At 48.5% G+C, this 25,438-nt stretch overlaps 4 protein-coding genes across 7 annotated transcripts in view; all 4 read left to right on the top strand.

Moving 5' to 3' along the window:
- Positions 1-5,834, top strand: part of adamts5 (ADAM metallopeptidase with thrombospondin type 1 motif, 5 (aggrecanase-2)) — a 25,036-nt gene extending 19,202 nt beyond the window's left edge. For 2 of the 3 annotated variants that reach the window (XM_076015812.1, XM_076015811.1), the window contains 5 exons: positions 121-404; positions 1,336-1,519; positions 1,612-1,787; positions 1,868-2,043; positions 2,514-5,834. In XM_076015812.1, coding sequence (XP_075871927.1) covers positions 121-404; positions 1,336-1,519; positions 1,612-1,787; positions 1,868-2,043; positions 2,514-3,216 — 1,523 coding nt within the window. In that variant the 3' untranslated portion in view covers positions 3,217-5,834. The remainder of the gene's footprint in view (positions 1-120; positions 405-1,335; positions 1,520-1,611; positions 1,788-1,867; positions 2,044-2,513) is intronic. The other variant, XM_076015813.1, reaches the window with a different exon arrangement.
- Positions 5,835-7,822: 1,988 nt separating this feature from the next.
- On the top strand, positions 7,823-13,145 carry adamts1 (ADAM metallopeptidase with thrombospondin type 1 motif, 1). Its single transcript, XM_076015814.1, has 8 exons — positions 7,823-8,834; positions 9,657-9,997; positions 10,084-10,216; positions 10,308-10,765; positions 10,863-11,049; positions 11,162-11,340; positions 11,600-11,775; positions 11,860-13,145. The coding sequence occupies exons 1-8, from the start codon at positions 8,204-8,206 to the stop codon at positions 12,608-12,610; spliced, it is 2,856 nt and encodes a 951-aa protein (XP_075871929.1). The 5' UTR covers positions 7,823-8,203; the 3' UTR covers positions 12,611-13,145.
- Positions 13,146-16,336: 3,191 nt separating this feature from the next.
- On the top strand, positions 16,337-22,188 carry cyyr1 (cysteine/tyrosine-rich 1). The gene is made up of 4 exons (XM_076015829.1): positions 16,337-16,748; positions 18,856-18,955; positions 19,791-19,951; positions 21,363-22,188. The coding sequence occupies exons 1-4, from the start codon at positions 16,658-16,660 to the stop codon at positions 21,494-21,496; spliced, it is 486 nt and encodes a 161-aa protein (XP_075871944.1). The 5' UTR covers positions 16,337-16,657; the 3' UTR covers positions 21,497-22,188.
- Positions 22,189-22,749: 561 nt separating this feature from the next.
- Positions 22,750-25,438, top strand: part of appa (amyloid beta (A4) precursor protein a) — a 36,121-nt gene continuing 33,432 nt past the window's right edge. For both annotated transcript variants that reach the window (XM_076015830.1, XM_076015831.1), the window contains exon 1: positions 22,750-22,925. In XM_076015830.1, the coding sequence (XP_075871945.1) occupies positions 22,866-22,925 (60 nt within the window). In that variant the 5' untranslated portion in view covers positions 22,750-22,865. The remainder of the gene's footprint in view (positions 22,926-25,438) is intronic.

The raw sequence follows: 25,438 nt of genomic DNA on the forward strand, positions 1-25,438 counted from the left end.
ACACGATTAATCACAGTTCAAGGAACTCCCGAGCTTGATCAGAATTACAAAAGTTAATTGTTAAACACGAAATTCTTCCGATTTAAAGCAGTTTGTTTTTTTCTTCTCTCCTGGATGCAGCCGAGTGCCTCCTGGACTCACCCCGCCAGGCCCTGCTGGGCCCCGAGGAGCTCCCAGGCCAGAGCTATGACGCCGTGCGCCAGTGTCGCCTGGCCTTCGGACCCGAGTACACAGTATGCCCCGGCATGGACGTGTGCTCCCGCCTATGGTGCGCTGTCATTCGACAGGGCCAGATGGTTTGCCTGACCAAGAAGCTTCCCGCCGTGGAGGGGACGCCCTGCGGGAAGGGACGCATCTGCCTGCAGGGGAAGTGCGTTGACAAGACGCGCAAGAGGCACTACTCGGTAAGAACGCAGAATAGTTAAACACAGTCGTTATTTTTATCCAGCGTCACGAGTTCTTGTGTGGAAACAGAAAAATGAGCAGAAACGAACGAGCCGGAAAGGAAAAACCAACCCTGCAGTGGAAAGAAAATGTCAGCGAAATTCTTCTGGCATTTCCGCCAACTGCCGCCAATCACTTCATTTGATATTGAATCATATGTGAATCCGGCCGAGGGGAGCAGCAGCTACTGGCAGACTGTCTGAAGGGGAGAAGGGGGGGTATTTTCCCTTGTTTACATGTCACATGATGTCTGACGAGTCCGACTCGCCTTCGCCAACGAAGCCAATGTGTGTGTGTGTGTGTGTGCGTGTGTGTGTGCGTGTGTGTGTGCGTGCGCGTGTGTGCGCGTGTGTGTGCGTGTGTGTGTGTGTGTGTGTGTGTGTGTACATGCGTAAGTGGATCCAGCCCAGGCTCTGACACGCTTCATTTTCACTGCTTTGCTGTGGGCAAACACCAATCCCTCCTTCCCATTATGTGGACTTCAGAGTGCTGCAGCTTCTGCATTCATCAACGCTGCAGAAAACAGGCTTCCTCACCAGCGTAGACCTGTTGGTGGAACAGCATGAAAAAGCCGCTTTTTCTAAAGACGCTTTTCAGCAGCATCAAGTTTGTGTGATCAACTGATGAGACGCTGATTTCCGTCACTTGGCGGCTCCAAGTTAGAAGAAAAACCCTGATGTCAGCATGTTACCTCAAGGATTTTATTTTGGCCGTTCCTCTTGGGAAGCATGTGAGGAACCATGAGCCTTTGGCACGCACACCAGAGGCATGCCACCTTTTAGTGGATCACGAGCCTCTCTGGAGCGTTTTGCTGATCCTTGCGACGTTCAGAAAACCTACCCAACCCCTCCCCCGCCCCTGCTTCATGTTTTCCCTCCTCCTCCCTCCCAGGCGTCCAACCACGGCAGCTGGAGTTCTTGGGGTCCTTGGGGCGCCTGCTCCAGAACCTGCGGCGGTGGCGTGCAGTTCGCCCAGCGCCTCTGCAACAACCCGCCACCGCGCAACAACGGGCGTTACTGCACGGGCAAGAGGGCCGTCTACCGCTCCTGCAGCGTCATGCCGTGCCCACCGTCCAGTGAGTGCGGATCAGTCTCCTCTTCAACCCTCTGCCGTCCCAACCCTCTGCCATCGTCAATCATTGGTCCTTCTTTGTCTCCTCCCCCTCAGGTAAGAGTTACCGCCAGGAGCAGTGCGAGTTGCGCAACGGCCCCCAGACGGATCCCAAAGGGGTGAAGACGTTTGTGGAGTGGGTGCCCAAGTACGCCGGGGTCCTACCCAAGGACGTGTGCAAGCTGACGTGCCGAGCCAAAGGGACGGGATACTACGTGGTCTTCTCTCAAAGGGTGCGTTCAAAAAGGTTGCGCTCTGCGAGAGACGAGCGGGTGCAGGGCGATGCTAACCGTCGTCTGTCTGCCCCCTGCAGGTGGTGGACGGGACCGAGTGTCGGCCGTACAGCAGCTCGGTGTGCGTGAGGGGGAAGTGCATACGCACGGGCTGCGACGGCATCATCGGCTCCAAGCTGCAGTTCGACAAGTGTGGCGTCTGCGGAGGCGACAGCACCGGCTGCATACGGGTCATCGGCAACTTCACCAAGAGGAGGTAGGAGAGGCGTCGTATGCCTGTTTATTTGGTGCGAGACCATAACAACAAGAGAAGAAGGAGAAGTGCCAAAGTCGTAGAGAATTCCTCAACGGTTACTCGCTCTTTAAGTCTCCGCGCCAAAGCCCAAAAGCCAGATGCGGCTTTTTATGGTGCCAAATGAGCCGCTCAAGGGGGAAATTAAAAGCAAAAAGTACACATGAAATACTCAAAACCCAGAAAAGAGAATTAAACACAAACCCTGGCAGGTGATAATAATATTTAATTATTGGAGAGTTTGGTGTTTGCTACAAGGTAACCAAAGCGGGGAGTTTATTGGACTCCTTTAGATTTCGGAAGAGTTCTACTTTTTATTTTCCAAGTATAGCATAGACCTTATATATTTTTCATATTTTCCACGGGGTTCGCATTTGCCCTTGCAGCAGGAAAATCTGCAATTTCACCATCTTCTCTCGCCCCTTTGACAACAGCAAGGGCTACACCGACGTGGTCAAGATCCCGGCAGGCTCCACCCACATCAAAGTCCGGCAGCACAAGGCCAAGGACCAGACCCGCTACACCGCCTACCTGGCTCTCCGCCGCCCCAACAGCGACTACCTCCTCAATGGCAAGTTCATGATCTCCACCTCAGAGACCATCATCCCACTCAACGGGTCGGTGCTCAACTACAGCGGCTGGAGCCAAAGAGACGAGTGGCTTCACAGCATGGGTCCAGGGGCTCTCCAGGAGGCCCTGGTGGTCCAGATTCTCGCCACTGATGCTAAGAAGCCCCTCGACGTGCGCTACAGCTTCTTCATGCCCCGCCGGACGGCCCCTCAGCAGCCGTTGGCGCCGCTCATCCCCAACCCTAGGCCGACGGTAACTCAGACCACCACCACGGTCCCGACCACCACCAGAACCACCACAGCGGCCGCTGCCACCAGCAGCACCACCACCTCTTCCTCCCCGCCAACTGTCATGATCTCGCTGCTACCCACAGATCCCAGTTTCTCCACCTCAGCACCGGGTCCCCAGTGGGTCACGGGCTCCTGGATGACCTGCTCCAGGACTTGTGACACTGGCTGGCAGAGTCGGACGGTTCAGTGCAAGGACCTGGGCGGGAAGCTGTCCAAGGGCTGCATGCTGGGTTCCCGGCCCTCCGCCTTCAGACACTGTCTGGTGAAAAAATGCTGAGGGGCCTCGTTTTTCCTTACGGAGACCAGAAGCACAAATCAATATCATTAGTTTCAATCTGTGCGTTTGGTGCTGGATGGTAGGACTTGTAGGTCTGGACCAGTGACCCTGAGACTTCAAGAAGGACTTTGAGCACCTGGAATAGATGCACAGAGACTTTGACGTGGATGCGCCTGACTGGGTGTCCTGGAAATATTGGAACTTTTTTGGAACAGTTTGGCTAGCCTGGGGTGCAATACTGGCATGTGGCCCCAGCGAAGCTCAAGACTTCAACTGCATGTCACTTCCACATGGACAAAAAACGGACAAAAGTAACCAACTGAATCTAGGCGGCTCAGACTTGTTGCCTTGTAATGGCATTTTTTTTTGTTGTTGTTGTTGTTTATTTTATGTTATATCATGTGTTCTAGTCACTGTGGGGATTTGAATGTTGCGCCCCCTGTCTTTTGTCATGTGTGTATGTGTCCGAGACAAGAACCCCAACTAAGGGAAGCACTCGCTCTTCACCTGACGTCTGCTTGCATGGCAGCAGCCCTGTTGCTTGAACCATCGCGCAACATTCTCCCCTCGGTTGCTCCAATATGGGCATTTTTGGCTACCTAGTGAAAGAGAGGAGCTCCACTTGTGGTTGGCTTTTCTAAGAACGAGACATCCTGGAGCTCAACCGAAAGAACTGTTCTCCATTCACACAATATAATCAATGTAACATCAATTCCAACGCATGATTGATTGACCTCATTTCCTGGCCTTTGTACAGACACAGGCGATAACAACTTGCTACCTGCCCACGTCCGAGCCGAAGGTGGTGTTTGTAGACGTGATGGTTCTGGACCAGGGTTCCCAGGTTGCAGTGACGCTCAGTCTCACTCTGACTGACCTGTTTTCATGCCCAAATCCAACAAAGTGATGATCGTTGCGCAAATAGCATCAAACGCAATCAATGTTTTCAGCTGCAGAACACACAGTGTGAAAATAATGGATTGACAGGATGCATGCGTGGCAGTCATCACTGGACAAGAAATTATGACAAATCCTTCACATGGATGGAGTTTTATGACGACTCAAAAGTTTGGGGTGATGCATGATTGCGTGTGTGTGTGTGTGTGTGTGTGTGTGTGTGTGTGTGTGTGTGTGTGTGTGTGTGCGCGAGCGTGCACCCTTGCCTGTGTTTTAGCCGTTTTCAGTATGTGCTGCTGCATCTTGAAGCATCTCATCCTCTGTTCCATTTGTATCAGTCACCTGGTGCAAGGAGGTTTACTGTCCTCGTTTTTATCCCTTTGTCAGTCTGTCTATCTGTACGGGAAGCAATGCTAATATGACAATGTGTGCCCTGGATACTCGCAACAGCAGTAAGAGAGATGAATGCAGTGCTTCGTCTCGTCTCAGCTCGTTTTTCTGCTTTGTATCCCGTTTTCTCAAATGCTCTGTCTTTCCTAAAGGGTGCTGTTTACCACAACGCAACGATTTGGATGAATTTAAAGAGTCAGGTCAACCAAAGAAAAAGATGGTGGAACTCAGTTGTGCACACAATCTGAGTTTCGTTCACCCAAGTCTTAAGATATCCATCTGGCTCCTTGAGCCAACCAGGTGATAAAATTGAATTTGTTGTGGGGATGGTTTCAAAAACATTTGGCCTCATTATTTCCCATCCTACTTTCAGACGTTAATTGTGGCAAGGACTGAAAAAGATTTGGACTCACTTCTATTTCATTAAACAAAAATAAGTGACAGTATATTAACGTTTTTCCTCTAAACATTAAGCTGTAGCCTAGTCAAGGTTAGCATAGCTTAGCAAAAAAGTGAAAATTTAGAAAGCCAACTAATCCCTCCAAACATGCCTGTCAGTGCATCTTATGGCCAGTGAGTAAGACTTTATAAGTTACTTCTTTAATGTTTAAAAAAAAAAATCTATATGTATAATTGGTAATTTGGCTTTCTGATTGAAAGATTTCTGATGCTATGCTAACTGACTGCTAGCTTGAGCTTCATGCTGAATAGACCCGTATTGAGTTGGGTACCAATCAACTCGGCTCACTCTCAGGAAAATGTCTGAAAATTCCTGACCTCTGTTACATGATCTTGTTTGGTAAAGCTCAACCATCAGCAGGTCAACACAACGCATGAGTACATCTCTCAAACACTGCACGACACGGGTCAGAAAACCACTTCCAGTTGTTCTCTCCTCCACCCTCACACATTTGGAATTTATTTGCATTGAACAGACGTGCGCACAATAACAATATACAGTGTTTAACAGTCACACATACATCCAGTACAAACCACAAAACTGCAGTAATTTGACTTGAGTCTTCCAAAAAAAGCCGCAGATACACACACACAGACATTTACACAACGTCCTCTGACTCCTCCAGTGGGGGAAAACCCTCTCGCTGAACAACAGAAAACACAGCACTGAACTTGTAATTTATTATTGTACAACGGCTATGTGTGAATAAAAAAAAGCAATGAGATGAGTTTTATTTATTATAGTAATTTTGTATCAAATTACTATTTAACTAGGAATTTGAATGTGCAGAATCATTTTCTTTGTAAGGATATAGTGTTTCTTTTTTAGTCATCCACATGAATATGTACATAAAATATATATATTTAAATAAGTTTGTGTCTGTGTATGTTATTCATTTTCTTGTTGCAGCGACATTCATACTTGATGAATCTTAATGGGGATGTGAAGTAGAGTCTATATATAATACTATACGCAAAAATTTAAAGCCAGAGAACTTTTATTGGAGGCTATATCAAATTACAAAAACTTTAAAACTAATCTGGCATCAGCAAGATTAAAATTACTTCATGATTAAACAAAACCAACCAATATTTCAAGAAACTAAAATCCCTGATAAGACAGGAGTTTACCCTCATTGAATTCACAAAAGTGTTATTTACTTTGCGGATTTATAAAAACGTGAGAGATTTGCAGGAAAGCACCAGGTTTTTGTTTTAACTGAATTTTAACTAAACAGCACCTGAACAGTTTCGAGGGAATTAACTTCTAAACAATCTTCAATCATGTACGTTTTTAATGACAATCCACTTCAAAAGCACATTATTTTGTGCCACAGGCAGCAGCAATGCGCCACGCAAAAATGCTCACAGGCCTGACAAGCTGAGGCAAAGCATATCATGGCTTTGTTTGTTTGTTTTATTATATTGTTCCTAATATGGATGAGAAGAGCACCTGTTAAGTGTAAAGTTTAAAAGCACCCTCAAGTATCACTTGGGGTTTCCACGTTCTCCCGCGCTGCATAAGTGAGGCAGGTCTGCCACCTGCGGGCTGAAGAGCGCAACTGCTTTCAATTCATTGGGCACTGTGGGTGCAATTTTGCGGCTTTTGTTATAATCTGGTATGTTTACAGAGATTGTTATCGTTATTGTTCTCACTGTTCACAATTGTCCATCATCTCTGTTCAAACAAAGTGTCGTCAGTATCGCTTTCATCAACCTAATCGTGACGCTACAGCGACACCTGCCGTCCCTCCCTGTAATCGCAAGTAACTTTCTGCAGATTCGTCGGTAGCTCTTTCCTGCCATCTAGTGGCCAGCTATCTTATCGCTTCTGGCCCGATTTTACGGCCCGTCGTTCTTAAGGTAGATTTCCATGATGGCTCTCTGGGGAGCCGACGCTGGTGTGCGTCAGAAGTTGTTTTAACTGCGCTGGAAACTACGACAGCGCCGTCCCAGAGGTCTTTTTAAATAATTCTTTTGGTTTGAACTGTGAAAAAAGAAGGGCACGACTCATAATTGATTAACTGTTTCGTAATATCCCTTAATTTGAAACACTGTTCTCTTGCGTGAGGGACTTTAAGTTTGTTTTTGCTCGTTCTGGGCGCTTGGAGGTCTGAAAGAGTGATTCAAACCGAGACCCCGGCGAAAAACTCCAAACAGTGCGGAGAAACGCCGCGGGCGGGGCTGGGGTTGAGTGCTTCTGGGCGGCCTGGTGCAGCGCAGACAGGAGCGGTTCCACCTTAAGATTTCAGCGGCCCTTCTCTGCTGCCCTCTCCCCGGGGAGGAGAGCCCAGGAGCCCGGCCGCCGGATGGTGGAAGGTGCGCGACTCCTGGGTCTGGAGCCCCAGTAGCAACTGTGCAGTTGGCGCACCCTGCTGCACCGCTCACTGTCAAACTGCTGTACGTCAGCCCCACTGATCTATGCTGCTGCTGTTGTTGTGTTGTTTTTTGTCTGTATATTTGTTCATGTGTTTGTTTGTGTTAGAGGGTTTCTGAGTGTCTGTGATTGCTGTGGTTACAATGAATATTGCAGGTGTAAAAATTCGTAAAATCGCAGCAACCCACATGAGTTCGGCGGCTCTGCTGATACCTCTGCTGTGTGTTTACGTCCCTGCTACTTTCCTCTGTCCAAAGCTGCTTCTCTCATTTTATTTCCTCTCCTCCTCCTCCTTCTCCGCGATGATTGATTATTGTGGAAGCGCTCCAGGTCGCTGGTGCGTGTTCGTTGCGCACGGGATTTGCCTGCCCCCCCGCCCGCCCCCAACATCAAAGGCCCTCGGGGGGAAAGGGGGTGGTCCCCGGGTCGCTCTGTATATAAAAGGCGGAGTGTTCTTACTTTGAGGCAAGAGCAGTGTGTGGACTGACGGGACGGCAGAGGAAAAGTCGGCCCTCTCCCCTTTATTCAGAGAGACAGAGCAGTAAAGCGGCATCTGCTGCGAGGCTTTCGGAGAGAGAGAGACCTGTTGGAGCTACCGAGACTTCTCCAATTTCATGCTACAAAAAAAAAGGACTTTTGCAGTCAAAATCAGAGCTGCACTTCACTTTGAATGAGTTTTGCTCTGGAGTCAATCCATACATCTGTGTTTTATTTTATTCTATTTTTTAAATTATTTTTTCCCGTATCTTGTGCGTAATTCTTTGTGGACGTAAAAAAAAATACTTTGGGTTGTAGTTCATCAGGGATTTACTGGCTTCCTTGTAAAGACTTTTTTGGGGGGAGAGTTTTTGTTTTTAATTCTCGATGTTGGATTTTGGTTTCATCATGCTGTTTCTGCACGTTTCCATTGGCGTTTTTGCCTCTCTGTGCTTCGGCGCTGCGCAGAGCGTCTGGGAGGAGAGCATCACGGTGCCGGTCCGGCTGGATCTGGAGAGCGAGCCCGAGCCGTGGCGGACTCTGTCCCCGGAGGAACAGGAGAAGCGGGGGGAGATGAGGGAGTACCGCTTGGACGTTTTTGGCAAGGTGCTGCTTCTGCAACTCGAGCCCGACCAGACGTTCCTGGCGCCGGGGTTTGTCTTCCACGTAGTCGGTAGTCCGGAGTCCGGACCGACGAGTGAGCCCAAGACCGGAGCCGAACCGGGCTGCTTTTACTCTGGCACCGTGAACGGAGAGCAGAACTCTGCCGCCGCCCTCAACCTGTGCCACGGTCTGAGGGGCGGATTTTACTACCAGGGCCAAGAGTATTTCATCCAGCCCCTCAACTCCAGCCACTTTTTGGGTACCGAGGAGGATGCCCACATGATCCGACGGAGGAGTCGGGCAGCCTTGTCCGAGAAGGGGGGGTCCAAATGTGGGGTCAACGAGGACGAGGCGAGAGTGCCGAAGAACCTGGAAAAAGAGGGCGGCCGTGGGGCCCCGAAAGAGGATCAGACAGGTAAATTAACATGCAAATAAATACTGACTTCTTCAGCAAAATAATCCTTTTACATTTGCACTTTATTTATTTAATATTTATTTATCTATCTATTTATTCATTTATTTTTCAAAGTTCACACGTGCGTTTCAGCCTGGCACAGCTTGGCAGAAGAGGAAATGAAGTTCGGAGAATGCGCTTATTAAAGTGCTGTCAATCCGGAGTTGCGCCCGTGCCAGCAACGTGCGCAGTGCAATCTGTTTTATTTTGTTTTTTCTTTGTTTTGTTTTGTTTTGTTTTTCTTGACAGCCCGGTCGGCTCAGAGCTGCAGATAAGGAAGGGAGGGAAGAAAAGGAAGAGAGTGGGAGTTTGGAGCAAAGGGGAGGGGAAGAAAAGGGAGGGGAGGGGAGTGTGAGAGGTATCAGGAGGAGGAGGAGTGGCGGAGGAAGGGGAGGGGAGCAGCCGGACTCTGGAGACAGCCAGAGACCGGCAGCGCCGAGGCGCGTGGAGCTCGCCTCCTGGTACTACTGGCACCGGCAGACTTTTCTTTCCCTTTTTTTTTTTCATTCCCCCCTGAACGGATTTTCTCCGCTCGCACTTTCTCACTCGTAATACAAGTGTAAGAATGTGGACCTGCGGAGGAGGTGGTACGACTTGACTTGAGTCACCGCAAAGCACCGCCAGACACAGTTTTGCAGTGTGTGTGTGTGTGTGTGTGTGTGTGTGTGTGTGTGTGTGTGGGAGCGGGTGGAGGGTGTCTGAGCAGCACAAACCAGCAACAAATGTCTTGAACATTGTTCAGAAAAGGATGTGGTCTGACCTCCTCTTTCCCCCCTTGCACAGCCCACCACAGGAGCAGGCGTTTCGTGTCCACCCCTCGCTACCTGGAGATCATGCTGGTGGCCGACCAGTCCATGGCCGAGTTCCACGGTGCTGGGCTCAAGCCCTACCTGCTGACCATCATGGCAGTGGCATCCCGCCTCTACCGCCACCCCAGCATCCACAACTCCATCAGCCTGGCCGTGGTGAAGCTGCTGGTGGTGTATGAGGAGGAGCGTGGACCCCAGGTGTCGTCCAATGCAGCCATGACCCTCAGGAACTTCTGCCAGTGGCAGCGGCAGCACAATCCAGCCAGCGACCGCCACCCCGAGCACTACGACACTGCCGTGCTCTTCACCAGGACGGTAAGTGCGTGCGAGTGGAAGACTGGATGGGGGAGGAAGGGGAGGAGGGATTGAACATGCTTAACTTACCTTCTGCACCTTTGCAGGACCTGTGCGGGGCGCATTCCTGTGACACTCTGGGCATGGCAGACGTCGGCACCGTGTGCGATCCCGACAAGAGCTGCTCCATCATCGAGGACGACGGGCTGCAAGCGGCGTTCACTGTGGCGCACGAGCTCGGTAAGTGGACGGATCTCTCTTTCTGAGTTTGACTGTACAGAACGTGGTCTTTGTTCCAAACTCTCACGTCTCCTCTCTACGCTGCCACTAGGCCACGTCTTCAACATGCCTCACGACGACGCCCAGCTCTGCTCCGGGGTCAACGGGGCCCACTGGGGTTCCCACATGATGGCCTCAACCCTGTCCAACCTGGACCAGCAGCAGCCCTGGTCCCCCTGCTCGGCCCTCATGGTCACCACTTTCCTGGACAATGGCCACGGCCAGTGCCTCCTGGATAAACCGGTCAAACCCCAGCCACTGCCCCAGCCCCTGCCCGGCACCATCTATGACGCTGACCACCAGTGCCGACTCACTTTTGGCGACGACTCCCAGCACTGCCCAGATCTGAGCACCACATGTGCTGCTCTTTGGTGCACGGTGACGACGTCCAACGGCTTGCTGGTGTGCCAGACCAAGAACTTCCCCTGGGCTGATGGGACGCCTTGCGGACATGACAGCTACTGCTTGGCTGGCCAGTGTCTCACCAAAAGCCAAGCTGCCAAACACCAGGTAGGAGACCAGAGAAGAATAGCTTTGAGTCAAAGTCCGAGTGCGTTCACCCTTGAAACTCTCAACTCAATTCTATCATTTTGACGGTGTGTTCTAGACTCCTGTCAACGGCGGTTGGGGTCTGTGGGGTCCATGGGGAGACTGCTCCCGCACTTGTGGAGGAGGTGTGCAGTACTCTTTCCGCTCCTGCGACAACCCGCTGCCAAAGAACGGGGGCAAGTACTGTGAGGGCAAGAGGATCCAGTACCGCTCCTGCAACACAGAGACCTGCCCTGACACCAACGGTGAGACGTTGTTCGCCTGTGATGAAAAGCCTGTCCCTTGTGTCTGAAAGCTAGCATAGCCAGTCAAGCTAAACGAGCTGTGAATCTGACCTGCCTTCGCTCTCTTTCCCAGGGCTGTCATTCCGCGAGGAACAGTGCCTGGCCCACAACGACATGTCCGCCCAAGTGTCACTGGGTTCAGGCGAGGGCGTTGAGTGGGTGCCCAAGTATGCTGGAATTTCTCCCAAGGACCGGTGTAAGCTGGTGTGTCGCGCCAAAGGGACCGGATATTTCTTCGTCCTTAAATCCAAGGTAAGAGTTTGAAGTTTTTTGTTGTGTTTTTTTCAATAAAGCTGAGTTTAACACAGGTGACCCCCAGGGTGTTGTGTCTTTTCGCTTGTATGGACTTGCAAGTGGTGTTATCAGCTATCACAATTTTTCTCAAACACCCTCAAGGCTACTGCCTCGCTGGGAAAAGGAAAAAGAAAGGAAAAAAGCTATTACCTTTTACCCCGACCCAGACTCTTATGTCACAGCTTCACCAGACACAATGTCTCTCTGCTACCCCCAGGTGGCTGATGGCACGCCCTGCAGCCCAGACTCCACTACCGTTTGCGTTCAAGGCCAGTGCGTGAAGGCTGGCTGTGACCGCGTTATCGGCTCCAACCGACGATTCGATAAGTGTGGTGTCTGTGGTGGCAACGGCTCCACCTGCATGAAGATGTCTGGTTCTATGGACCGCGCCAGGTAAACATCCAACACCAGCTCTTTTGTGCACGTCCCATACTGCAGTCGTGGTTCAACCTGACCTCCATCTGTTCCCTGTTTCAGGCCTGGTTACCAGGATGTCGTCACCATACCTGCCGGCGCCACCCATCTGGACATCAAGCAACGCGCTCCGGGCAATGGCCGCCATGACAACAGCTACCTGGCGGTGCGTCGGCAGGATGGGACCTATTTGTTAAATGGCGACTACAAGCTGATGACCATGGAGACTGACATCACCCTGCGAGGGGCGTTGCTCCGGTACAGTGGCTCGTCGGCCACCCTGGAGCGTATCCGGAGCTTCTCACCGCTCCCCGAGCCCATCACCATCCAGGTCCTGTCTGTTGGGGAAGCCCCAAGGCCCCGCGTCAAGTTCAGCTACTTTGCGCCAAGACCCAGTAACGCTGCTTCGGTGTCTAACAACAACAACAACGGAGGAGGCCGCCGTCACTCTATCAATGCCATCCGGGAGGTAGGCGGAGCTGAGTGGACCCTGAGAGAGTGGGGTCCCTGCTCCCAGACCTGCGGAGGAGGCGTGCAACAGAGGGAGGTGGTGTGTCTGGACCCTCAGGGTCGTCCCTCCAGGGATTGTCCCGAGGAGCTGCGTCCTTTGGCTTCACGGAGCTGCTCCATCCAGAACTGCCCCTCCTGGCTCCTCGGAGAATGGTCGCCGTGCTCCAAGACCTGCGGCAGAGGCTTCCGCAAACGCCAGCTCCGCTGTGTCGGCCAAGACGGCCGCACGCTCACCCTCGACAGTTGCGACTCCAAAGATCGACCTCGGCCACTGCTGGAACTGTGCAATCAGGGCGCCTGCTAGAGGCCGGTGCTCGCCTCCTCTCACACCCAAGAGCAAGGAGCCAGATGAATGTTTACATGCGCAGGACTGCCAGATTGTATGAGTTCGAACGCACGTCAAGAGTCCCAAACGGGCCGATTTTTTTTGTTCATTCCCTCCATCTAGTGCGGGGATAGATGTTCTTACCGCCGTGGCGCTGTCACATAGAGAGGCAGCCGTGGAGACTGATGGGAGCCTGCTGCCTGTCCAGCCGGCCAGCAGAGAGGCACATCTTTATGGCCCATAAGGTGCAGAGAGCACAGCCGGTCCTGAGGTCCAGAAAGGATCACGCTGCTTTCCATGCCAGTGTCGTGCTTATGTGTGATTGTGATACTGTGTGTGTGTCCGGTTGTGAGCGTGAGAGTGTGCTTTTCTTTTTTTCTTTTTTAATACATGTATATGTTTTGTTTTTTTTCGTCCAAGCTGGGCTGGACTGACACATATGGGGTGGGGACGGGGGACATTATTGCAGAGTATATAAAGAAACATATGATAGAGAGTCGTTCATATTCTACTTGCTCACCCCATCAGGTATGGACTTTAAGATAGGTAGTAGCTGTTAGCGTGCGTTGATGTTCAATCTTGTCAGTTTATTTATCACAAACCCGTAGCACTTCGTCTTTATTTTCTTTTTTTTGCCAGTGGCACATCGTTACACCCAGTAAATGCCTCAGTCACAGTACTTTTGTCCTTTTAGCCATATCTTATCCTCATCTACACAGCCTTCGATGAGGGAAAACACAGACCAAAGAGGAGTGCGTGAGCGTGCGTGCGCACGCGCCTGTGTGCGAATGTGTGTGCTTGTGTTGTCATGTTAAGAGGGACTTGTCTCCTGCTACTACTTCATAAGTAAGTCTCTCTTGCCTTCTGCGAAGGCACCTTTCTTTTTTTTCTATTGATTCTGTTTCTTTTGTACAGAATATCCATACATTATTTATTTTTGTACAGCCTGTTAAATATAATCATGTGGCTTTTTAAAAATATATATATAAATAATTTTTATTTGTTATTGAGATTACAGAAGGGAGTAGAAAATAAAGAGTATTTATACAATGTTATACGATTTTTATATATATATATAAATATATATATATATACATATAAGAATATATATATATATTTGGTCCTAGATTCACAAATAAAGTATCACATTGACTTGTGCAGCTTTTGTGTCCAGAGTGGTTTGTCCCTATTGTTATGGAGGCTTTGCTATTAACATCCACTTTGTACTGCAGAATTTATCAGCTTCAAGTACAGGGCCAAGGCTGTATAGACACTTGGGAATGTGATCGTTCGCAAAGAACTTTTTATGTGCTGTTTTCCTGGCATGTAAGATCCACTGCTTGTCCGATACAACAACAAAAAAAATCCATTTCTATCCCTAAACATGACATAATTTCAGCTCCTCGCTGCCAGCCCATTCAGCAAATGAAGAACTCAAGTGAGTTCCTACTGGAGGGTGTCACCCAATTCACTTCATAGCTTGTTTCAAAGTTAAATGGTTTGCCCACTAGATGCCAGTGTTTCATTGACACTTCTAGCTCTGGTGTCTCCACATTATGGCTTTAGCCTCAGGCTTGTGAGGCACCTTTGTATTCAGACAGATCTTATACAGTCCAGACAGATGGTTGAAGCCTTCCTCTCCTCTCTCCGAAAAAAAAAAAGTCTTGTCCCACGATGTGGGTCAGTTTGTAACACAGTTGGGGAGTTAGACTGTCTTCTCTTGCCAACAGCTGACGTGACCTTTGCAAAGATCCATTTTTCCCCCCACGATTCATCCCTTAATTGGGTCTCCCCTCCGGTTTCCCTTCCCAAATTCTGTGGTCGCTTTGTTTTAAGCTCTTTGAGGTTGGCCCCAACTATCTGGATCCCAGCTGGGGTCCTACCAAATACATCCGTACCACCGTATTGGCAACGACTGCAGTGTGCCAGCACCTTCCTGTTGGACGCTGAGCTAGATGAGCGCCCACCATGATGGCGCCTTGCGCGGAACCAAAGGAAATAATTATCCCCTAATTAGCAATGGTTAAGGAGAAGATTGGCCAACTCTACAAACAGCCTAATAGCATCACGAGTGGCCAGGATGTGTAGGCCTAAACAACCAAGGAAGAATAAACAAGGCAATCCTTCAGGAAAAAAGGTTGCCGCTAATATGAGATGAAGCCTCATCTTGCTTGTTTTGTCATGTCTCAGCGGGGGTCACATCGTCAAGGCGCAACAAGAGGCATCTGGAAGGCATTAAGAGTCTCCTCTGCTCAATGTGGGTGGCATTTCCCAGGCACAATTCTCTTCATCCTTTTTGCCAACCGTGGTTGCCACTAAAAAGTTGGTTCAAATGAGATCTGATGTGGTCTTTCAAACTGGAAGCCAAGCGCTTGTTTGACACAAAGTCCACTTTGTCCAAATAGCTTGCTTGAAAAAAAAAAAAAAAAAAATTGGGTTGATTTTCCTGTTACAGGCAGAGGTTGACACACAAATTTCCACATGGTGAAAGGAAAGAAATGCTTTAGGTGGCCTTATGAAAACACGATTTCAGGATTGAAAATCATGAAACCGTATTCAGGGTTTAATTATTCTGTCAGCGCATGATTATATATTACTGGAGCATTTGCCATTTTTGGAGATTCACAGGTCCAAAAACTTCACTGGTTCCTTTTCAGAGCTGTAATTTAACTCTTTAATTATGACTTTTATGACTGCCGCTAGGTCTCAACAGGTTAGCACAAGTTGCTGTTTTTTGATCCAACATAGGCCTCAAAGCAGTGGCAACACAGTTCTGCATGGTGGTCTGCTGTTGAGAATCCAGACACCAACCACAGTATTATTCCTTAGTCATGTACTAGACTGCGGCAGTTTGGGGAAATGGAACTAAACAAGAGCGACGTTCCCCCGTTTCCAGGTCGTTACCTGGAAACCCCTGTTTCTTAATGTGACTAATCTTGTTGAAATCCACTTTATTGCTTCCTGTAAATGTCACCATAAACTTTATTTTGTAAGATAATTTTGTAGCTTAATCAGGAATCTCACACATATGAATTACTTCAAAGAAGTTGCCGTCTCACCGGCGTGTTTTGTCGCAACGTGTCGGGTTACCACGCCCTCTGATTCCTGCCGCCTGAGGTCGTGAAAATTCACTAAAATGTAATGAATCTAACCGGAAATGAGCAGTTTTCCTTTCAAAGTAAAATATACATAAATGTGGACGATCAGTTAACCTTTTTGATTTGTTTCCTTAATAACAACTAGATTTGACTTTTTTTTTTTTTTTTTTTTGCTTGTTCTGGCAAGCAAGTTAAACAGCTTGTGACTTCAATTATAACATTGCCTAAGTGTCCCCCGACTTTCTTTTGATCAAAATATGAGTTTGAATTGTACAAAAGACGTTTTCTAAAATAAATAAATAAATAAATAAATAAAAACCGTTTACTGAGAGTCTTTGGCTCTTTGAGAGTCTTTGGGTCGAGTCCTCCTTCTGCAGGAACAATTGGGCAACCAGTTGGCATTATGCTATCTTGCCAGTAGATGCCTCAGATTCTTAACACAACGGATACTTAATGCCTTATTTTGAAAGTTCTGACCAGAAGTCTTCTCCTGGCATATAGGGATTGACTCACTCTCACTCTCTCCCCTCTTGCGCGAACTCAAGAGGGTAATTTGAGCAAATGGGGGGGACGGGGTCGGTGGGTATGGCTCGGGGAGGAGAGGTGGTCCCAACGGGCTCCCTGAGGTGTGGGAACAGGACGCAGGAAACAGACGCTTACACACGTGGAGAAGGAACCATCGGAGTTTGGTTCCTGATCCGGAGTGGAGGGCTCACAGGCAACAAAAACACCCAAACCATCTGGATTGGTGCGTGTCTTAGTTGAAAACGCCCAAAACAACAACAAAAACAAGAAGAACAAGAAGAAGAAGAAGAAGAATGTTTCCGGGACAGACCAATAGGTGACCGATTGAAAGCCTAGGAAGGAAGCGCCTGTTTTCTGTAGTTGTTCTCCGAGGGGCGATACTGAGGGAGCTCCGGCAGGGTTGATGGAGGAGGAGACCTGGAGGGTGAGAATGGGGGCGCGGACGCTGCGATGGAGCTTGTTGCGGAGCTCGCTGCTGCTTTGTTTGTTCTCCGGTGAGTCTCCACTTGTGCTTTCACACCAAGTCAGTCCGTGCTTGGCCCTTTAGCCGAAGCTCACAGCTGGAGCTGTTTGTTTGTTTGTTTGTTTGTTTGTTTTGTTTTTGTTTTAAACAGTTGCAAATACCCGTTAAACTTTAGTTTCTTTGAAAGTGTCTTATTTTGAGGTGGTGGGGGTAGACCGAGCTTTCCATTGACTTCCATGGCGAACTTTGCGCTCACTGCATGCGTTGGAGAGATGGGGGTCGTTGGAGGGGTGGGGGCTGCTTTTAAGGACATGGTGCCTTTTGTCCTCCCGAGGCGTGTGGAGAGACAGGAGCCAGGACCCTTCCGAGGACCACCCAGTCAGAGGAGTTTGCATGCGGGACCTCAACTGGCGCCTGCTGTGTCTAAGGGCAGGGGTTCTGCCCCCCCCCCCCCCCCCCCCCTACTTTTTATGTGTTACATTTACCTTTTTCAGCATCAGGAAGTAGCACTGAGTCCAAGCATTAGATCATTGGATCTCTGCTCTTCTCTACCTACAACTGTTCACACATACGCCACCAGGCGCGTCAGTAGCAGCATTTTCTTCTCTCTTTCTTCCAGCATCCCCTCATTGAGTGCGTGTTGAGGGATTGTTAAAAGAAAAAAAAGTTGGAAAGGGTGTGGCTTAGGCTGAGCAACGGTGCGGTATGGACACAAGACACAAACAAAGACAACCGTTTGTGCCGCAGATCCCTTAATTTAGCTTTTTTTGGCTGCAAATGTTTTTTCTTACATATTTTTGCCACATATAATAATAATAATGATAATAATAATAATAATGATAATGATAATAATAATAATAATAAATAATAATGGATTGGATTTATGTAGCGCTTTTCAAGGCACCCAAAGCGCTTCACATTGAATCCATTATTCATTCATACCACATTCACACTGATGGTGGTAAGCTACAAGTGTAGCCACAGCTACCCTGTGGCAGACTGACCACCACTTAACATCCACTCACATTCTTAAGAGGCAGTGTGGGTTAAGTGTCTTGCTCAAGGACACAACAACAGACTGGGATGGAGCAGGATTTGAACCGCCAACCTTTCAGTCCAGCTCTACCTCCTGAGCTACAGTCACGCGCAAATATTCTTCCTGTGGTGTTTTAGTTAGCATGCTGATGATGATGTACGTTGCAGTGTATAACCAACTCACTGGTCTCAATGTATTGCACTGTTGGGATGTATGCTGCCCTGTGGCTGACCACCTCCCTTCCCCCGACCCACCACCAACATTTGTCACACAATACTCATAATAGCTTGATCTCAAACTTAACCTCTGCCTGTTAAGGACTGTGCTCAATGAGGGAGTCTGTGCACCTCAACAGCCAACTATGAATGAACCAGACTGCAGACTGTGATTCAGTTCATTGGCTGCCACACTCAACCAGCACATGGAAAAACAAATCCAGCAGGTTTGCCATTAACTTGGGAGAGGTGGCGGTGGGGGAGGGGGGACCTCCAAAACTCTCTATCCACCTCTTAGCAACAGCTGCTCGTTGCCATGCGGTCTTTGTTGTGAACAAAGTGCAATGCGAGGGGACGTCTTCGTTGGTTTGTCTTTTGGGAGTGGGGGGTTGGGGGGGTGGACCGCAGAGAAGTTTGAGTGAGAAAGCATCTGAGAACCCTCTTCCCTCAGAGTTGACTTCTTCCTGCTTTTCCTCAGTCAATCTGAAGGTCCTGGTGTCTCCTCTGGCTTTCCCCGCACCTGTAATAAATTCACAGCAGCCGTGCCTTTAAATGGGCCCTTGAAGGTATAAATAGGTGGTGTAGGTTGAGGCTGGCGGTTCTTTGGGGCGAGTTTGGGAAAGCTTGTATGATGGCAGCAGATTTATATAGACACACACACATGTATATATATATGTACTGTATATTTGTTTGTTTTGGGAGGGGTTCAACAAAAGTTTCCCAAGTAACCGCAGAGTAACCCAACCCCAAGAGACCTGACTTAAAAGTTTATTTTAGGGCATGTATCATCACAGGAAGCTTTTGAACCCAGATAAATATTTTCACCCCCTTTTAATGGCTGTTATGTTAATAGATGACATGAAAGCGTGTGTTTGTGCGTGTTCCAGGTACCAGCAGAGCCCAGTGCATAGGCTGCATCGACTACTGTTGCGAGGCTTCCCCGCCTTTCTGCTGCTCCTACTACGCCTACGTGGGCGACGTCCTCTCGTAAGTCCGCGCTCGTGCACTAAACGCGCTAAATCAAGACCATGCAAGAGAGTGTGAAGGGCCTTCATGGTTTTGAAACCAGCACACTAAGCGCTTGGACAATTATCCAGCAGGCCCGACTGAGGACAATTCATGGACAGGGCTTCTATAAGGAAGGCTAAAGTGGGTTTAAAGAGGTCACATTACGCTTTAGGAACAGTTTGGGAGTCTCAAACACTTTTCAAGCATTTTCCAAAATAATGAAAACCCAGAGAAAGCCCCACTTCTCAGAAGACCATTGTTTCAAATACATTTAAAAACATAAATACTTTATGGCTATAGCTACACAGAAAAGAATCAATGTTAAGAACAGATTTTGGCTTCTTATCGTTGTCAGGGACCATGCTGCAGCACAAGTTGACAAAGAAACCACAGTCTCCACTTTAGCCTACCATAAATAGAGAATAGCAGTGGGTCAACTGTTCATTTAAATTATTGACCATATTTGAACTATTGAATTAGTGAAGAAAAGACCCTAAATTAAGTCTTCAGGACCTTTTAAAAAAAACAAAAAAAAAACAAAACATTGCATTTGTCCAGGTGATCCTGGCAGCTGGGTTCCATTTAAATAAAAAAGGGCTAATTCTCACACCAGCTGTCCTTCAACGTGCCAGGAGCCCCATCTGACCTTTGACACCTGCGACTCCTTTGATTCAACACAGCTGCACCGGCCCTGCCGGGCTCTTCTGTTGTCAGGAGCACAGCTTTGCATCCTTTTCTTGTGATTGTAAACCTAATGGCATTTTGTGCCGGTTAACCTTACTTAACTTTGTGTGTGTGTGTTTGTTCGTTCCAGGGGCACCACAATTTCTGGCATCGTCTTCGGCGTGGTCTTCCTGATGGGCGCCGTGGCTGCTCTGTTCCTCTGCGTGTGCATGTGCGTGAAGAATGGGCGAGACGCGCGCGTCGGCGTCTTCAACACTTCCTACATCAACACTGTAACCCATGGATATCCAGGTGGGCCAAAGGTTAACACACACACATACACACAGAGAAGATGGACGGAGATGATTTAGCATAACCTACTGTGCCTCTCTGTCTTATTGGTCATGGACAAGTATTCTCTCATGTTCATTTGGCCCTTCTTGCTACACCACAGCACCGCCCAGCTCGGCTCTCTGATCGTGTTTCATGAACATGACACCACCGGCGCATCGAGTCGGCGCCCGACGCAGAGACGTGCATTATTCAGCTGCGAGCGTTGTGAATTATTCTGCTCCTTGTTCCCCAAGAGTGAAGAAGTGTCGTCCCCTCGTCTCGTCTAGTCCCGATCGGCGTCTCACAATAAAATGTCCCCCTTAACTCGTTAGGCTGACTGTTATTAATAATCATCAGGTTGAAAATGGCACTTTCTTTTCCCCGCTGATGTAACCCTTGTGGGTTCGCAGCGGAACGGAACGCCGCTCATCTCATCTTTCATCTCTGTTGCTGTGTGTGTGTGTGTGTGTGTGTGTGTGAATAATGCAATATTCCCCCCCAGCTTGTGAGGCTGCAGCTGCTGCTTTTGTGGTCGACGAAAAGGTTTTTTTCACCGCCAGATACATATATAATCTTTCTTTTTCTTTTATCGTGCTGCTGGTCCTGGGAGGTGGGCACAGTGGTGTAGTGGTGAGCGCCGTCACCTCGTAGCTGGCGGGTTGCAATGCGGTTCCTTGGCTGTTGTGTGTGGAGTTTGCAAATAGCATCCTCCTCCAGTCTAGAGAAACAGTCTTTTGCACTCTTATTTGAACAGGGCATTCTTGAAAGTGAAACGATAGATTCAACGACGATGGGGCTACTAAACTGAGTGTGGAATTGCACCCTCTAGAGCAGGCATGGGCAAACTACAGCCCAGGGGCCATATGTGGCCCGTTAAGCTTTCTTAATCCGGCCTGCTGAACTTGAAGAAATAAAATTAATAGTCAGTCAGTCATAAAATAGCTGTAGTCATTTCAATAAAGAGTTAAATACCATAGGGCTTCAAAGACACTGATTTTGTTGTTTGTTTTTTTCTATTGACATTAAAGCAACATGTTTTCTACATATCCCATGATATATTTATTCCTCCTATGAGGTGGCTCACCAAAACACTCATCCATCTGCTGCTGCTCCGCTACCCCCCTCTGTCACATTTTAGAACCCGTTGCGTCCCCACCAGTCAAAAAGTTTACCCATCCCTGGACTACAAAGTGAGGCGATGAATTCAACGGGCAACTAAACTGAGCCCTTTGCTCTACAGGTTGCAATTCTGCCATTCAACCACTAGATGGTGGTGTAGCCATATGAAGCCCAAGTTGAGAATTTTAGTTACTAGGGTTTTTTGTTGTTGTTTTTTTTTAAACCCTCCTGCTTAACTTGTCCTTTCTTGTTTGTTCCTCTCTGCCTTCAGGTCCTCCTCCTCCATACACCCTCGACTATGAGATGTACACCCCCTCACTGCGACCACCGCCCTACACCCCCGCTCAGGCCTCACCGGCCAATTACTCCCCGCCTCCTCCTTACCCCGGCACTCCTCCTAAGTGAATCCCTGCGGCACGCATCATCCACCGTCAAGCCTCTGACCTGTCGCGGCGGGCAGGTTTTCCACACCCAGAGGCGGCTGCCATGCCAACGGTGTGCAATAACACGTCTGGGAAATGGGGGCAGAGGGGGTGCGCACACCTCGATTTGCACATGCAGGGCGTCAGGATCCCTGTAGTTTGAGGGTGGTGACTGAACAGGAGGGGAAATTATGACTATTTAACCTGGTGTGAGGCAAGAGAGCCCAGCCAGAGTGCCCGTCCAGAATGACTTAGTTAGAAGCCAGCGGGTACTTTGCTTTAACCTGAACAGACGGCAACCCTTATCCTCATCCAGCTGTGCACATCAAAGGTGCCACGGTGCTTTGATGGGCTGGGTGAGGAGACCTCACATGGCTGGAGGAGGGAGAAGACAACGTTGACTCCGTTCTTTCTGGCAGTTTACCCTCTATTTTTTACCTGTAAGTTAACTTGATTAAGTTCAGTCTGCACCTGAGATGGTACATGGTGCGTAACGTGAATTTTAATTTTAACTCTTGAGGTCTGACTGAAGCTGTCAAACTGAAAACTTGAATTATTATTAACAATAAAGATGACTTTAATTGCATGGAAGGGGCTGGTGTTTGGGGGTAATGTTTGTAATAATTATTGCCATACTTGAAATAATGTGACAACTGAATTGTGGAGCTTTCTTTTGATCTGTAAAAGTTTTTTTTGTAATGTCTGTAAAGTGTGAAGCATTCCTCATGTGAACTGTAACTGAAGGGTGATTAAAGTTTGTAATTAAGAGCTGATTTGATTTTACTTGGAACATTTTTAATTATATATGACTGGATGGATAACAGAAGAGATTTGACTGTCAGGTACTTGGGTTCACTTTCACTTCTTGTTGAAAAATAACGTGTGACTTTGATTTCCCCCCTAAATATCGAAGGATATTTTTGAAATAACCATTTAACAATAGATACAACCTGGGACATTAAACTGTCCTCTTTGCGTGGGTGCACCTGCACAACTGTGACGTGTGCAGTGTTTCATTTTTAATGTGAGGTTAATTAAAAACGGTCGAATTGTTTTATTTATTTATTTTGGGGCTGGTACAAAGGAATGGAAACGAAAAGTATGTACGCCTTCACGAGAATAGTGACGGGCGTGCGTGTCTGCGCGTGCGTGTTCCGCGCGCGCTCGCGCCCGTTAATCACACACGCTGTGGTCAGGTGACCGGGCGCTGAGCAGCTGTGCAGCCTCGATATCGCTCAGCACCACCACCACCATCAGACAGACAACGGGAGTCACCGGCGCAGAGCAGACCAGTCAGCGGCGCATCTGACGCACAACAAACCCCTCGAACCGCTCAGAGAAACACCGCCGCCATGGGGGACCGAGTGGCTCTACTCCTGCTGGCTGTGCTGGCTTCGGCTCTGGCCGCAGAGGTAGGATTATTAGCCGTTTTTGTGTAAGAATGTTGCCCTCTTTCTCTCTCTCTCTCCTCACCATATTGTCGTTGTCGTCCTGCGCCAAGCTAGCCTAAGTTAGCGCCGCCGGAAGCCGCTTTGCACGGCGCTAAAGGCTGGTACGTGTTCGACCCCCTCAAAGGACAGAGGCACGTCCCCCAGAATTGGAAAAGTAAAGCCTATTATGCATTTTATGGATACGTCGTTTTATTTTCCCTCGCAGCAACTGACAAGGTTTTCTTCTGAAGGGGCAACTATCTCGCCTGGTGTTTTATGTTGGGGAGTCCTAACCGGAAATGCTTCTTTAAAAACCCAGCAGCCTTAACCTTGGTTGGGGCCGCCTGGATATTTATAAATCACAGACCAAACATAAATAAACAAGAACATCGCTTAAACGTCAAGAGAAGGCGTCAATCACGCCTGTGTGTTTGTGTCGATGAAATGCATGTTTTTAAAGGGTGCGTTTAGTCTTCATAACCGTGTAACATGAATATTTCGACGGCTGGCGGTGCATTGCCTCCCGTTGAAGTCCTCTTTTCCCAGGCGGTGGTAACTTTGTTAAAAATAACCAAGGCAACGGTGAAATAAATGAGCGTGACACCGCAGACTGCTAGCTTCACTCGAGCTCCTTCGTCTTGGTTTGTCTTCTTTGTAAAAGAAGAAGAAGAAGAAAACTAGCACTTGTGTTCAGTCTCGCAAAGCGTGCCGAGCCGAGTCGGGTTTGTCAACAAATGATTTAGTCCCCAGTCATACTGCGGTAAAGGTAAAGAACGATGCTGACCACAACACGCCTATCAACCCGCCTCGTTGCCCAATCCACTGCCGTCCAGCTCCGTTTTATGGTGAATCAATCAATCAATAAAAGGCTCCATCGAGCAGTTTTTCATTTTTCGTAACACCGGGGGCGATTCTTTTTTTCTGTTTTTTTTTTGTTAAAGGGAGGTGGGCGTGTTTGGGGGTGGTAACAAATAAAAGACAATAGTGCACCTTGTTCGCTCCTAATGGGGACGTGACGCCATTTTCGGTCGTACGGTATATTTTTCTTCATCAGAACACCTCGCCCTGAAGGTGCTGGCGTGGCGGCGCAAACCCAAGGGCTGAAGCGAACGTTCCGCGCGCCTTGCCTCGGCGTTGTGTCAGAATGTGGCGGAGGAGAGGAGAACGGAGAAGTAAGATGGCGGCGGTGCACTGCAGCATTTATCAAAGGTCGGGGAAACTGGGAGCCAACAGGGGTGCTTTTTGCTTATTGCTGCTGCTCTGCCTCCGTCTTACCGGCACACTGCTGTTCAGGGCAATACAACCGCGGTGGTATATAAGCGACACTCTTATAGAGACTCTTAATATTGTGCTATATCAGATCCACATCCTTGGTCCCTCTCTCTCTTTTTTGTAATCTACTCTCATCATATGTGGGATTTTTTCTTCTTCTTCTTTCCCAAATTGAACAAATGCAGATTTGTTAAAAGCACAGGGAAGGTTTTGTCTGACATCAGTTCCTCTCCCTGTGCAAGTCATGCAGTATTTTTGCACTTGGTGGGTGGGGAAATAAGCCATGCATCATGGGGATTTCACTCTGCTTTGAGTGGTTTCATTAGTTTAGGAGCATATCTGCCGAACTCAAAATTTTCAGTTTTCAGAAAAGAAAGGTAAAAAAAAAAAAACTTCAAAGAAAGGAGAAGTTTGGCCAATACGTCAATTTGCCCCCCCCCCCCCCCAAAAAAAAAGAGTGAGGCAGATACGCTCGTTGGCGGTTCTCTCTGTTCTTGCCAACTGCAACTGGTCTTACCGCAGCTCTATCACTGAAACATTGTGTATCCTTCAACCACCGGTGGCCACATCAGCTGGGTTTGGACATTGTGGCGCAGGAGCAGCTGAAAGTCTATCTTGATTTTGCATTTTGTACCCCCGTCTTTCCTCTCGGAATAAAAGGAGAGTGTTTCTAACATGGTCGACCTTCACCGTTTCATCCACCTGGCCTGTAATCATGTGGAACGAATAATAGCCCGGCATCTCATCAAGCAAACCGTTGGCTTTGTTTGTAATCCATCGCTGAGTGTACTTAAGGCGAGTCCACTTTTTTGGAGTCTGGGGGGCATCAAAGGCGCGACTGGCGAAACGCAGAGGAGGAAGAAGCGTCAGGAACCACATCAAATCTGATTACAGACACTGTGAGTTTATTTTAATCTTGTCAGGGCTTGTTTATAGCACACACCTAAAACAGATCCAGCTCTTCCTGATGGGCCCGCGCCTTGGAGCGTGGGAGTTGGATGCCAGCCTTTGTGTGTTTCTAAACGCCGGGGAAATGGCTGTTGGACGGGCGCAGGCAGTGTGCTTGCGTGCACACTGCAGTCTTTCAGCCTGAGGCCGACCGGCCCTTTTCCCTTATTAGCGGCTTTAATGCCATTATGCTTGTTGGCGCTGCCAGCTTCTCTCTCTGGCACCACCATCACTGCTCATGCTGCAGTTGGAAATCTCTTGAAGGAGAAACCCAC

This window comes from Nelusetta ayraudi, unplaced genomic scaffold (genome assembly GCF_046127955.1).
Source record: "Nelusetta ayraudi isolate G7.1 ecotype Tasmania unplaced genomic scaffold, CSIRO-AGI_Nayr_v1 ptg000197l, whole genome shotgun sequence".
In the NCBI taxonomy this organism is placed as follows: Eukaryota; Metazoa; Chordata; class Actinopteri; order Tetraodontiformes; family Monacanthidae; genus Nelusetta; species Nelusetta ayraudi.

What these genes read in the sequence shown, in the direction of transcription:
- cyyr1 (XM_076015829.1), top strand. Translation starts at nt 16,658, where the DNA reads ATGGAGGAGGAGACCTGGAGGGTGAGAATGGGGGCGCGGACGCTGCGA. An exon ending in GCTGCTTTGTTTGTTCTCCG is followed by an intron (nt 16,749 to 18,855) that starts GTGAGTCTCCAC and finishes TGCGTGTTCCAG; the next exon opens with GTACCAGCAGAGCCCAGTGC. An exon ending in TGTAACCCATGGATATCCAG is followed by an intron (nt 19,952 to 21,362) that starts GTGGGCCAAAGG and finishes CTCTGCCTTCAG; the next exon opens with GTCCTCCTCCTCCATACACC.
- adamts1 (XM_076015814.1), top strand. Translation starts at nt 8,204, where the DNA reads ATGTTGGATTTTGGTTTCATCATGCTGTTTCTGCACGTTTCCATTGGC. An exon ending in CCGTGCTCTTCACCAGGACG is followed by an intron (nt 9,998 to 10,083) that starts GTAAGTGCGTGC and finishes GCACCTTTGCAG; the next exon opens with GACCTGTGCGGGGCGCATTC. An exon ending in TCTTCGTCCTTAAATCCAAG is followed by an intron (nt 11,341 to 11,599) that starts GTAAGAGTTTGA and finishes TGCTACCCCCAG; the next exon opens with GTGGCTGATGGCACGCCCTG.